The sequence below is a fragment of the Rhinolophus sinicus genome, chromosome 16, assembly GCF_057876585.1.
Source record: "Rhinolophus sinicus isolate RSI-liver-muscle chromosome 16, RSI-T2T, whole genome shotgun sequence".
Classification (NCBI taxonomy): Eukaryota; Metazoa; Chordata; class Mammalia; order Chiroptera; family Rhinolophidae; genus Rhinolophus; species Rhinolophus sinicus.
In genome coordinates, this window is record NC_142516.1 from 33,533,613 (window position 1) to 33,547,182 (window position 13,570).

Below are 13,570 nucleotides of genomic sequence, written 5' to 3' on the forward strand. Positions count from 1 at the left end.
CTCCAGAAGAAGGTTTTAATAGATCTTGAGAGCCATCTGTTACTTGTTAAAGACACGCCTCTCTGCCACCCAGATCAGCCAGAAGGGCACTGGTTTGCTGCATATGTCTGAAGGTGGCCTCTTTCTTCTGTTCTCTCCTCTGAGGAGCTTGGCCTTCAGGCCTGTGTCAGGCCTCCCACCTCAAGTCCCCTCATTCTACACCAGGCCAGCATGCCTGACTAAGCCCACACTTCTGTCTTCTCTGTACTGGCCATTATTGGTTCTGCTGGACCAACTCATACACCCGCTGTGAGGATTGTATGCCCAGTCATAAAAGACTTCTCTGTGAGCTTTGGTCAGTGCGACAGCTGCCCTGTCCAGTTGTAGGAATGCCATGTCATTTTTGCCTTTCTTCTTTCCTTTTGTGCTCTCCCTCTGTTAAGAGGAGCCAGTTGTCTTAGAAGGAAGGGATAAGTATAACTCTTATCTACTAACATAAAATAAAGCCTATGCTTTAAAAAGCTCAGTCTTTCATAGGGTCACCATCATCTTCCAGTGCACTAGATCCCATTCACCAAGTGTGACTTCCCAAGCATTTCACATCTCTAAAGGTCTGTTTCCTCTGCTAGTATGTTTAGAGACTCTAATGTGAGCCATAGCCTAACTCACTGGAGCCTTGATCCTTTTAAGAAATCCCCCTCCTTCTGAGAAGCAGGATTTGGGAGGAATCTTGAAATTGAATGGGAAGGACACACACAAATATGAGAGGAGGAGGAATCTCCAGGTTGGATCTCTGGGAGAAATTTGAAAGTTCTGAGTATTCAAAATGGATGGGAAAACCTGTGCTGTCATGATGATAGCTGACGTTGTTGCCAGGCAGTGTGCTAAGGCCTCTCCATGCATGTCTCTTTAATACAACCTACCTGTTGTCGCCCCATGACCAAATGAGGAAATTGAATTGAGGCCTAGAGGTATGATTTGCCCAAAAGTCACATAGCTAATGAATAAAAAAGCTGGCATTCCTGGGATAAAAATGCGTGTGTCTGTCATAACATTTTAGCTTGGCCAACAGTAGGTGCTTGATAAATGTTTACTTGAGTGAATGAAGTAGCAGGTGCACTGGATGAATGTGCCGGTGAGGAGGGGCAGGAATGATGGCTGGGCATCTTCCTAGCCCTTGAGAGGAATGGCACCTGCTGTTGGCGGTGGTTGGTGGACTTGCCAGGGCCTTTCTTGTCAAGAAAGTTACCAAGGTGTTACAGCATTCCACCCAAAGAAGCCTAGAGCTGATGTTGGTTATCCCAGGGAAGGAAGATGAAGATGTATTCTTTCCTTATCTATCGCTCTGCTGATCTGGTGTTCCCTAGGGGCTAACACCTACAAAAATGTACATTGCCATTCTCCGCTCCCAGGATCACACAGGTGAGGCCAGTCTGGGAGGAAGGATGGGAGGAGGGACGTGTAGTTCAGGTTCTAAGTGTGGGCCAGACACTGGAGAGCCTTATTGAGTCGCAGGAACTGTTGTATCACACATGGGAACAGGCAGAACCAGGTCTGCTCCTTGGTTTCCTCCTCTAGGCTGCCATTGTTTTAGGAGCCTGGCTCCAGAGGTGCCCATTTATGGCTCCAAATTTCCAGTTCCTGGGAAAGAAAAAATGCTTCGTTAAAAGTCTCAGTCAGGCAACAGTTGTGGCCAGGAGACCAGGTCCTGTGGGTAAGAGCCCCCTGCCTCTGTTATTGGGGAGTGTGCTAAGAGAAGGGAGTGTTGGGCAGCCACCCTCGGGGTTCTGCTACACAGGTGTGGAGAGGCTATGTTTAGACACTGCCCTTTCACTCGTTGGAAAAGTGTTCAGTGGGTCTGAATTGTGTTTAAAAATGTTCAGAGAAAGCTAACTCTTTTCGGGTCTTCATGGGGCTGGAGGAGCAAAATGGAAATTACCAGGTGCAGGCCTTTCCCCATCACTGAAAGGTCGAAAGGTGTGGGAGGAATGAAGTAGATCTGGGTTGGGGTGAATGTTGTCACAAGGTTGTTGAAGATGATTAATGACACGTCATGCATGTAAAACACTTATCCTGTGCCTGGTATATCATATCCCCCAGTGAATATTAGCAATGCATTGTTGCAATAATAATAATAATAATAATAATAATAATAATAATAATAATTACAACTTCATAGTTTTCACATGCAGGCCCTAAACTTTGAACTTTTTGCCTCATGACTTACACAGAATTGGCTGAAGGCAGAATTCTAGATAACTGGTGGGACAGCCAAAGAATACAGTGTGTGCCATTGGTCAGTGTTCTCTTTTCACCGTATATGGTTAGAAATCCTTGTCAAGGGCTGAACAAGGGGCTCTTGTGTAAGAGGTTTCCTTAATTCATTCAGTATTCTCTGGGCTGCTTGTCTGGCTTCCTGGTACTTGTTTTCCTTAAGTGGTTCATTTCCCTGAGTCACCCACCTGAGGCGGGGTGGTTGTGGTGCTGTCCTCCCGCTCTGTATTCACACAGGGAGCCTTGTGAAGCACCAGTTTGCAAGTCCTCTCAGGAGTCTGGAGAGAGGACTTTGGGCATCCCCCTTTTGAAACTGTGTAGCCACTGCAGGCCCTGGTGGGACATGTTTTTCCCCATGGGGGCCCTGATCTTGTTGATCCCAAGAGATACTGGGAAAGAGCATAAAGTGAGGATTCCGGAGTGTTGGTGTGGGGACAGAGTCCCAGAGAGTGGTTTCCAGGTTTGGCCTCACGTGGAAAGGTGATGGGTAGGGTGGTGGATGGTCGTCAGCTGTGACTGGGTGGCCATCAGCTGTTACCAGTTAGTCATTGACCACTGATATAACTGCCGTGGCTAAACTAGCAAACGCGGATTATGGGTTGCGGATTACAGAGGCCAACTGCAGTTAGCACGGCAGATTGCAGTTAGCAAATGAGGTTGGTGGGCAGAGAAGCGGACGGCGGGTTGTAGGTCATATGGCTCCTGCTTCCTGTGTCTCCAACCTAGCCGCCAGTGAGACAATAGTGGTATGACTCCTCTATCTATGGCTCCGTGGGTGTTCCTTTTTGGCCTCACCACGTCCTGCATTCTTATGTGGGGAGCGGGACCAGAGACCCCGCATGACACCCTGCATGACAGTTGGGTTCTAGTCCCAGCTGTGTCCAATATGTGGCCTTAGTTTCCTCCTGGCGTTGTTACGAGGATTCCGGTCAGGATGAGAGCACGTGTGTGGGAGGGCTTATGAACTGGTAAGTGTAAGGATGGCAGTGTTGATGCTATTAGTGTCCTTACTAACTTAGGGCCATGGGACTTGGTAAGATCAGAGATCCATGCTGGTGACCCTTAGGGGACTGTTTGGTTGGAGCTTCACAGGAAGGATTGCTCTCAGCCATTGCATGTTGAAACTCATTCATCAGTCTGTCGTCCATCCATCCACCCATCCATCCATCCATCCATCCATCCATCCATCCATCCATCCATCCAGTCATCTATCCATCCAGCAGTTATTTATTGAGCTCTTATTTTATACCAGGCAGTGTTCGAGGTAGTAGGTGAATAAATAGTAAAAAATTCCAGCCTTCATTGAGCATACATTCTAGTGGGAAAGACTGAAAATAAACAAGTAAATAAAATAAGAAATACCTTTGCATGAATCGACTTGGGACCCAGTGGTCGGCATTCTGAAGCAGGCTTTGTCCTCTCTCATACACCCTGTTTCTATTGTGGTGTGTGTGCCACACTGCTTCCCACCATACTCTGTGAGCACCGTAGGGGAAGAGGTTGAATTGGATTCGTCACACTTCTCTGGTGCCGAGTTAGTGACAGGTACCTGATAGGCACAACCATTTAAACAGGAGAGAAGTGAAAAGTCCCATAGGCACTGGTTTCCTGAGTCTCTTTCCTAGAATTAGTCTACATACAGTACATAAATAAATGACACATGTTTAAATGCCTTTTCACCTAACAGTACTATTTTGAAGATCATTTCCTTTTAGAGCTTCCATATTTTTTTTAAATAGCTCTATTCCATTACACGAACGTGCCATGATTTATTTAACCAGTTCCCTCATGATGCTTATGTCATTGTTTGCAATCTTTCGTTATGATGAACACCCCCATTGGGAACAACATTGTTCATATATCATTCGCACATTTGTAAGTCCTGCAGGATAATTCCGAGAAGTGGGGGATTGCTGACGCAGGGCATACCATTTGGTATTAATTTGTAAATGAGGGCAGAAAAATGAGGCCTGAGAGTGGACTAATGACCATGTGTAGTGGCCGACTTACCAGTCCCTGTGTTCTGCTCAAAGGCCTTCTGGCATCTGATCGCCCTTCTTTTGTTTCTGCACTAGGCTGGAGACTCCATGTTCAATCGCGCGAAGCTCCTCAACATTGGCTTTCGCGAGGCCTTGAAGGACTATGACTACACCTGCTTCGTGTTCAGTGACGTGGACCTCATTCCCATGGACGACCGGAACACCTACAGGTGTTTCTCACAGCCACGGCACATTTCCGTAGCAATGGATAAGTTTGGATTTAGGTAAGCGCTGTTCACCAGAGTCCACAGAACACACGTTTCTCTATGATACGACAACTGGGAAATGCAGTTCCTCCGGCCCAGGAATGTCTCTTTAGGCTCTGGAGAAGAATGCCTCCGCTGAGAAATGGGTGCTTTGTAAGCCCAAAGTCGGTTATTACTTGAGGAGCAAAATGGAGTCCAGAAACGCCTGTAATCTCTGCACATCCAAACAAGAAGAGTGTTTCATGTTTGGGATGGCTCTCGTCTTTAGGCTCCAGATAGATGCTATGTTTCCTTGCTTCTCTCCCCTTCCATTCCCACAGTTTGGGAAGCAAACTGGAATCATTTTCCCCCAGTAAATGCTTGGACTTGGATACCTCAGCAAATGTTCCTTGGTACTTTAAGAAGGAACATGATGCTGTTTCTCAGCAACGCACAGGCTTTTGCTTAAACCTGGGGCCCAAATGTTTCTACCAAAATGCCCCTAGTGAGGAAGTCAGCTGATGCCTGCTCCCGGGACACTGGTATAATCCAAAGCATATTGTCGTAGGTGGAAAATTACCTTGTAGTACATTGTTTTATCTTAAAAAAAAAAGTGTATTTTGTTCCATAATTTACCCATATTTGTATTAACATAAAAATGGTTTAAAAATCACCTATCAGTTGCATAACCTGACCTTTCCATCCATGCTGTAAGAAGCTTCAGGAAGCGGTGCTGCAGGTGCCATGTGTATAGACTCCCTTTCTCGGGCCAATTACCACAGTGTGGCTGGCCTGGGCCGGCCTGTAGTCCTTTGGTTTAGATACAAATGCCTTCTTTCGTACTCATTTTATTCTCATAATCCTTTCTGTCCTCCCTTGCAGAGGGCATGAGGTCTTTGAGATGAATATGGGGATGTTATGAAGTCGTTCCTCCAGATCAAAGGCCCTAAACTTGCTGTCTTAAAGGGGGAAAAATTGACTATAAACGTCACTCTCTGCCCTGGTATCTTCCCTCCCTCCCTGTTTGTGTATCTTCTTCTCTTTGAGATACACAGGCTCATACCCTGGCTCTTAATTCCTCTCTTGAAGTATGATGGTGATCACTTAATTCTTTACCACAACACCATGTCTGTTTTCCCCAGAACCTCTTAGCCTTGGGGGATGGGGCAGGAGGAGGTAAGAGAAAGCAGCACAGACAGCAAAAACAGATCTTGTCAACTTAGCTTGTACTTCCTCTTGAAGTGGCTGAGTCCATTTCTGTAAAAACGGATTATCAAAAAACTTCATTGGCTGGGCCACCTCTGGTTCAAACAGTCCCATGACAAGTGCAGACTGTACTGTGAGGTAAGCCGAAAGGTGGATGACTTGGCACCTCTGTGATGGTGACACCTTATTACAAATAGATCACCTTAGATCCATTAAAGCAGACCCTCAGGGATCTTTGCCTGTGGTTACTTACAGTCAGAATTCCTACATATATTTGAAAATTATAATGGCTTTTTTTTTTTTTTTTTTCATGTGTTCTCTATGGCTTGGCTGACTTCTCCCTCCCTCTCTCCAAGTCTGAGTTAGAGTTTTCCATAATGGGTAATAGGTTTTGGTCTCTTTGGATTCCAGTAAGAGCCTGAGTGTGGTTGGAATTGCACACACAAGGGTCGTCACAAAACCACAGCCATTAAAGGACCCATGCTCTTTGTACGTCCTGATTCTTAACATTTCTCATCGGTGTTTCTTCCTCTGTATCCCTCAGGAGGCCATGGTGCTTAACCATTGAAATATTGAAACACAAAAAGCCTTGCACAGATGAGAGCCCAGACATCCTGTTGCTTAAACATTTTGCTATGTTTGGATATGGTAGAAACGTCTCAGAAAATTTTATATTAGAAAATCTTCAGAAATGCTATCTTGGCTGTTGGAGTCAGTGTTCAAGCCACTATACCTTTGGAATACTAGACTGGTAGGTGGGATAGGGCATAACAGGCTGGGCACAGGTAGGCTCTAAATCACTCTCAGATTCTAGGACCTCCTCGATAAGGTTTTCCTGCCCAGGAGCAGGACACTTGGGAAGCAGTTTCCTGAGTGGTGCCGAAAAACTGGGCTTGTGTTCGCGTCAGTCACTGACTAATTTTCCTAGATCACCACAGAAGCAACATGGTATTCTTAGAGGAAGACTCTACTTTTTTTCTTTTTTAATTTTTTATTGGGGAATATTGGGGAATAGTGTGTTTTCCAGGGCCCATCAGCTCCAAGTCTTTGTCCTTCAATCTAGTTGTGGAGGGTGCAGCTCAGCTCCAAGTCCAGTCGCTATTTTCAATCTTTAGTTGCAGGGGGCGCAGGCCACCATCCCATGTGGGGATTGAACTGGCAACCTTGCTATTGAGAGCTTGTGCTCTAACCAACTGAGCCATCTGACTGCCCTTCTGGAAGCTCAGCGGCAGCTCGTTGTCTTCAATCTAGTTGTGGAGGGTGCAGCTGACAGTGGCCCATGTGGGAATCGAACCGGCAACCTTGCTATTGAGAGCTCGCGCTCTAACCAACTGAGCCATCCTGGCCGCCCCAGGAAGACTCTACTTTTTGCTATCTGGATCGTCTCTAAAATAATCTGCATCTGCTTAAAAAAACAACAACAAAAAAACAGAAAAAAACAAAACAAAGAAAACCCTCATAAATCCCCAATTAAAAAATTTCAGAGAATAAAAATAACTGTAGAAGTGTTTCTGTTTTGAGCAAGCTTTGTTTTGAGAACGTCAAAGCTTATTAACCATTGATCCCCTGTGTGTGTTTTTTCCCCCAGCCTGCCGTATGTTCAGTATTTTGGAGGTGTCTCTGCTCTAAGTAAACAACAGTTTCTCACCATCAATGGATTTCCTAATAATTATTGGGGCTGGGGAGGTGAAGATGATGATATTTTTAACAGGTAATGGTCACAACTTAGATCTCCTTGTTCCCTGTCTCCCTTCAGTTCCAGTTTTTCTTTCAGTGCTTGGTTATTCTGCAAGGCTTGGCCCTCAGGAGGGATGCAGTCCCCACTCAGCCCAGATTTACACGTGCCCTGTGATAGCAAGGTGCTGAAGGTGTTGTTAGGAAAATGAGCTTCTGTGATATTTGCATTAGCCTTGGGAAATGTAAAATGAGAACCTAATAAAGGGGTGATCTTAATGTGACGTATGCCCCATGCCATTTTGTACTGAAGGGGTAAACGTGCCCTCTGCAAAAATTCAGCAGCTCAGTGTGGTCCAGCGTGAGTGTGAAACAAGTTCCTTTGGGCAGGATCCCAAGTTCTTCACAGAATCTTTGTACCATTTTTTTTTATTTTGGACTATTTTTAACATACACAAAAGAGGACAGAGTAGTGTGATGAAACTCTGTGGATCCACCCAGGCCCAACAACCATCATTCCGTGGCCAGCCCACCCCATCCATACCCTGGGGCTCTTTGGAAGCTGGTAAAACCTTTATCATGTGGGGTTTCATTGCAGATGGTAAAAACCCATCTGTCAGTAGCATTTGAAACCAACCACATTCTGCCCAGTCCTCCCTGGCAATGGAAGCTTCAATCCTGACAGCCTTAGGGAAGAAGAACCTACTTTCTATGAGCCAGTCTGAACTTGTCACTGAGTTTGATGTCAGAACACACCCTCGTGCCTTCCTGAATCGGAGTACACTCATTTGATCAGTTAACAGAAGGTGTCTGTCAGAGTAGCACCCAAGTCAGTCAAGGTTAACTTTGTGTGAGAACTTGGCAGAGACCCAAGTCTTTAATACAGGCCTTGAAGAAAACTTGTGTTTTCGATTATGCAGATGGGTCATGAAGCATGCATGTATCGGGTATGTGCTGCATGCAGAGCACTGTGTCGGGTAGGCCCGATGGGGAGGGAGGGCACTGAAGACCTGAGCTTGGGGTCCACACAAACAAACTCGCTTCCACAGTCCCACACCCGGGCAATCACTGGGCCCGTGTGATGCTATACAGGGCCGATGTGACACCACAGACCTTAGTGGTTGGAAAGGTTGGGGGGTAGGGAACACTAAGGACGGACACCCTAGAGGGGAGGGACTGGAAGGACGGGCGATTTGTGGAGCAGCTTTCTTGAAAAATAAAAGACCTAACTCTTAAATTATGCACCTACTTCATTGTGTGCCAGGTACTAGGTCAGCACTGGGTGGTGGTGGTGGTGGTGGTGGTGGTGGTGGTGGTGGTGGTGGTGGTGAGGAGTGAGGCCAGAAATCTCACAGTTATTCAGGAGCAGCCAGTCCTGCCTTTTAACAACTTTTATATTTCTGATGTTAAGGTGTTGGTGTTGGTCCTCATTCCTTTCCCCCAAACCTGCACAGAACCTTCCACCCTGTTCTGGCTGCCTCTCTTCTTAGTCCCCGCTCTCCATTCTTATATTCCTTACCAGAGAGATGCCTCCTCAGCCCAAAACCTTTGGGAAACACTGCATATTACATCCCTTTGGACGCTCACAGCTCTGAAAAGGCCTCCATGATTTAGCCTTTGCCCTACTTTCCAGCCTCGTCTTCAGCTGCTCCCTACTCCCTACTGCAGACCCTTTCACTCACTAGTCGGTGGAAGCTTGTGTTGCTCCCTGAGGGCACTGTGCTCCCCGCCTTTTCCTGTGCTGTCTGAAATGCTCTGGCAGACACTCATTCATTTTTCACAACTTGGCTCTGCCTAGTCTTGCTCAAGGTAGAGTTAGTTGCTTCTCTGTGCCCCACAACCCCACCTTCCCCTCTTCACCTTCATCCTGGCACTGATAGCCCTATGTTCTAAGCATCCACACTAAGTTTCAAGAGGGCAGACACATAATAGTCTAGAGCCTGGCACATAATAGTCACCAACACAAACTGTGGAACCCGTGGTAAAAAGACATGGGGAAAAAGGGTTGTGAGTTTTAACCAGTGCCGTGCTGGGTTGGGGTATAGGCCAAGTGAGAAAGTAAGGCGGATGGTGGATGGGGCAGGTCTTGGCAGCTGGGGCTATTGGACCCCAGCCTTATGGCAGCTCTATGATAATGATTTGTCTGTCCCTTTACTCCTTACAGGTTAGTTTTTAAAGGCATGTCTATATCTCGCCCAAATGCTGTAGTTGGGAAGTGTCGGATGATTCGCCACTCCAGAGACAAGAAGAATGAACCCAATCCTCAGAGGTATGTTCTGTGTTCATTTATATTCCTTTTGCCCCCTTTAGGATGGGGAGGCTGCAGGAATGAGACTCTGGAGAGAGCTCCATGCCTCGAGGAAAAAGGGAAGGTTCAGTCTATGGGGTGGGTGGGGGACAACGGAGTACAAACTTTTAATGGTTTTGTTCTTAAGATTTTTGTTTTGACTCTAACCACTTTTCCCTTTTTTTCCTTGTAGGTTTGACCGAATTGCACACACGAAGGAGACAATGCTCTCTGATGGTTTGAACTCACTCACCTACAAGGTGTTGGACATAGAGAGAAACCCGTTATATACCAAAATAACAGTGGACGTCGGGACACCAAGCTAGCATTTTGGTGCACTGATAAGAGACCTAAAAATGGCCAGGGACCTCTGCTGTGTCTCTGCCAATGTGCTGGGCTGGTCCCTCTCATTCTCACCAACCAGAGTGATAGCCCCCTCTGCCCATCACTCACGTGCCTCTCCAGGTGACCAGAACGAGTGGGATATTTTGCCCCCAACTTGGCTAGGCATATGATTCCTTAGCTCTATGAGGTGTTTGTAAGTGTAGCAACTGTCAGCCTTTGGGGGGTTCTCAGCATGTTCACAGTGTCACCCCAAAGAATCTGAGCTGTATACAGCCCCAAATTTGCTGACTGTGGGACTTGTTCCCAGCGATAAACTGCTAATTTGTTGTGAACTAGGTAAGAATTTTGCTTTAAATTGTGTATTGTTATTTTCTGAAAAATTGGAGAGTGCTGCTGAAATTGGCTTGGTATGATGTTTTTTGGTTGTCATAGTTTCACGGAAAAGAACAGGTTAACCATTCTCGTTTTACCTCCTCCCCCACCTTCTTCTAGTGGTATACAACTATTACAATCACGGTGTGTGTGTCTTTTCTTAGCAAAAACATTTTAAAACTTGAGCCCTGGACCTTTTGCCCTGCTAACGTGTGAATTCCAAGGTAACGTTAGCCACCAGAGCAAAAAGCCTTGGGCATTCTCACATTTAGTGGCCTTTCTCCAGATTGTCTGATTTCTGAATGTAAAACTTTTTAAACCTAGCAGTTTGTAGTATTTTAAAGACCAAATGGGATTCTGATTCTGATCTAGCTTGATTTTGTGTTGATCCAGATTTGCATAGCTGTTGAGTGTTAAATCATGGCAATTTATTTTTCTGAACATGCTATGTGAACTTGAATTTCCTATGTATTTTTATTGTGGTGTTTTAAATGTGGGGAGGGAACTGAGCATTTTTTTTTTAGGGAAAAAAAATTATGCTGTAGTGGCCACGACTAGGTCTCTGATTTAGCTGGCAGGCTAGGTTTTGCCAAGAGCAAAATCACCATTGGGCCCTTTGATGAGGACAACGCCTCCTGGTCAGTGTTACCTGTCTCCTGTCGGACCTCTGCACCTCTGCAGGGAGGCAGAAACCGGGGCCTGCCAGTTAGAGCTCCCTGCCTCCTCCCCCTCTGTCCCCATCCTCGCCCTCCCCAGGCTGGCCAGGTGGAGATAACATCACCTCCTTGGTCTGACCCCTCCCGCCCCCCACCTCCCATTAGGGCCCTAGTCTGTGGAGTTGTGAATGATAGCAATCAGGTTGTTCATTGGCCCTTAGCCTTGGGAGGTGGAAGGAACCTCAGTTCTGGCCCCCATGGAGTCTCGGGTCTGCTTCCCTAGTAGGTTCTGCCCTACACTGCCTGGCCCACCTTGTAGGATCAGTTCTCCTTCCACCTCCTTTTTCCCTCTTGCTTTTTGTTCCTTTGCCTCTTGCCTGTTCCCTAAAACTTGCCTGTGGCACTCAGGGTCAAACAGACTATTCATTCTCCAGCATGAATGTGCCTTTTAATTAGAGATCTAGAAAGAAGTTCAGCTGAACCCACCCACACTCCCCAACAACCACTCTGGTGCCTAAAACCTCCCCTTTGCCCTCAGGTTTTTAGCAGGTACCTTCCGCTCCAGGGAGGCTGACCCCAGGGGCTGTCTTCCCCAAACCCACCTCTGCTGGGAGAGGCTTAGCCTGTCTGGGGTGAGATGCATGAGGCAGTTTCTAAATACCACTGGGTGCCCTTGCTGGGTCCAGCCTGGGCTAAGAGCATGAGATGCAGCTGTCTAATCCCAGAGTGGACCTTTTAGCTGGTGGCAGCTTGGACCCCCATCACTGACCTCCTGGGAAACAGCCCTCAGCGTGGAGGTTGCATCTGGCCCCAGTCTTATCTGTGCCTTTATTGCTTTGAGCATCTCATATGCTAACTTGGTTCTTTTTCTGAAGCCTTTGTATTAAAATTTATTTTTCACTGCAGAAGCAGTTGGGCTATGCAAAGAGTATTCCTTCTGTCAGCTCCTCGCTCCTTAATAGTAATGTTCATAAAACTAAGAACAACTGTACTGAGAGAGAGTTTTGGGAAATGCAAAGAATTCTGTCCCCAAGCCTCTCTTTCTGATCCCAGATCCTGACTTTTCCAAAGTGCCTTAAAAGAAAGGAGACAAATTCCCTGGGTGGTAATTTCTTTGTTACCTTACTCAAAACAAAAATTCAGATTTTTTTTTTCTGTGTTGTTTTCCTGTTATATTTTCCTTCATGTTGCATTGGAATAGTCAAATATGTGGTTCATTCTGAGAACCAAGGGAAATCCTGTGTCACCTGTTCCTCATTTGCTGACCTTCTGGTGCTCCCAATGTTACGCCTGGACGCTTGCCTGGTTTGAGATGCTGTGGGTCCCTCAGGGCTGAGGGTTCAGGGAGCATTTCCTTTACCTGGAAGTTGTCACCATGGAGTTGTCATGTGCTGTGCCTTTCTCTGTTTCACTCCTTCTTGTTGCTGGTGACCCTGTAAAGTGGCCTTTGGCAAAGATCAGAGAGCAGAGGCGACACAGGAGGGTAAAGGAAATTCTGGTGCTGGCTCTCAGCCTGGGCAGGGTCTCTGCTGACCTCAGGGCTGGCCAAGGGGTGCCCCACACAGCCAGGACAGCAACTTTCCTGCCCTAGAGACCTGTTGTGCTGTGTATTTTGATTCCCTGTGTGTGCAAATGTATGTATTTACTATTGTAAGTGGGAGGGGGGAATGTCTGACTTTGGTGTTCGAAACAGAACTGTATTTTTGCCTTTAAAATCCAGTAATATAACGTGAATAAATGATCCTATCTTTGTAACTGCAGGTGGTTTCTCTTCTGATTTAAGGGCTTTGGGCTCTCCCAGAGCTGGAGGGCAGGGACTGGGGCTGCCTGCTGGGAGGATCTGAGGAAAGCAGAGGTCTGCCGCCTGTGCCTCCCTGGCTCAGGGGTGTCCTGGCTGGGGCATTGGGTAGCAGGAGGTGGTGGTAGATCCACATGCCACCCAGGAATCACACAGCTGGATACACACACTTCCCTGGAACCACCTGATAAGAAAAATATTGAGATGTTCTAAGTTAAATTACAGCAGCCTGAGAGTGAGAGAAAGAGATCTGTTACTCTTTCATGGCTGTATGCCAGCTAACAAGACTTCTCACGTTCCTATTTAACCTGTTGGAATTTCAGATTAATTTCCAGGTGGCTGTTTCACAGCTTATTTTAGCCAGGCACCATTCCAACTCTAGGAGCCTCCGCTTGTTGACAGGTGGGCTTTTCAGAGCCACTCCACAGGAGCGGTCATTTCTTTGTTCAGACTCTGCTATCCCAGAGTTGGTCCCACTTCACCTTCTCCCAGCCCTTTGCCTATAACTTATGTAAATTCTTTCAGACTACCTCTTTCTTCCCCCTACTTGATGTATAAAAATGCTTGCAGAACTTGGGGATGACGGACATGGCTGGCTAGCCATGCTGCTGGTAGTTTAGACTTCATGCCCTAAGACCGGTCTTTTGGCTAACATTGTTGGCTCAATAAAGCCCTATTTACAAAAAGACTTCAGGGGCAGCCGGTTAGCCCAGTTGGTTAGAGTGCAGTGCTCTTAACAACAAGGTTGCTGGTTT

General features: G+C 46.6%; 1 protein-coding gene across 2 annotated transcripts in view; it reads left to right on the forward strand.

The window, feature by feature from the left end:
• B4GALT1 (beta-1,4-galactosyltransferase 1) overlaps positions 1-12,772 on the forward strand; it is a 49,097-nt gene extending 36,325 nt beyond the window's left edge. Inside the window, exons 3-6 of one of the 2 annotated variants that reach the window (XM_019734236.3) lie at positions 4,329-4,516; positions 7,272-7,394; positions 9,522-9,626; positions 9,838-12,772. In XM_019734236.3, coding sequence (XP_019589795.2) covers positions 4,329-4,516; positions 7,272-7,394; positions 9,522-9,626; positions 9,838-9,970 — 549 coding nt within the window. In that variant the 3' untranslated portion in view covers positions 9,971-12,772. The remainder of the gene's footprint in view (positions 1-4,328; positions 4,517-7,271; positions 7,395-9,521; positions 9,627-9,837) is intronic. The other variant, XM_074330643.2, reaches the window with a different exon arrangement.
• The last annotated feature ends 798 nt before the right edge of the window (positions 12,773-13,570 follow it).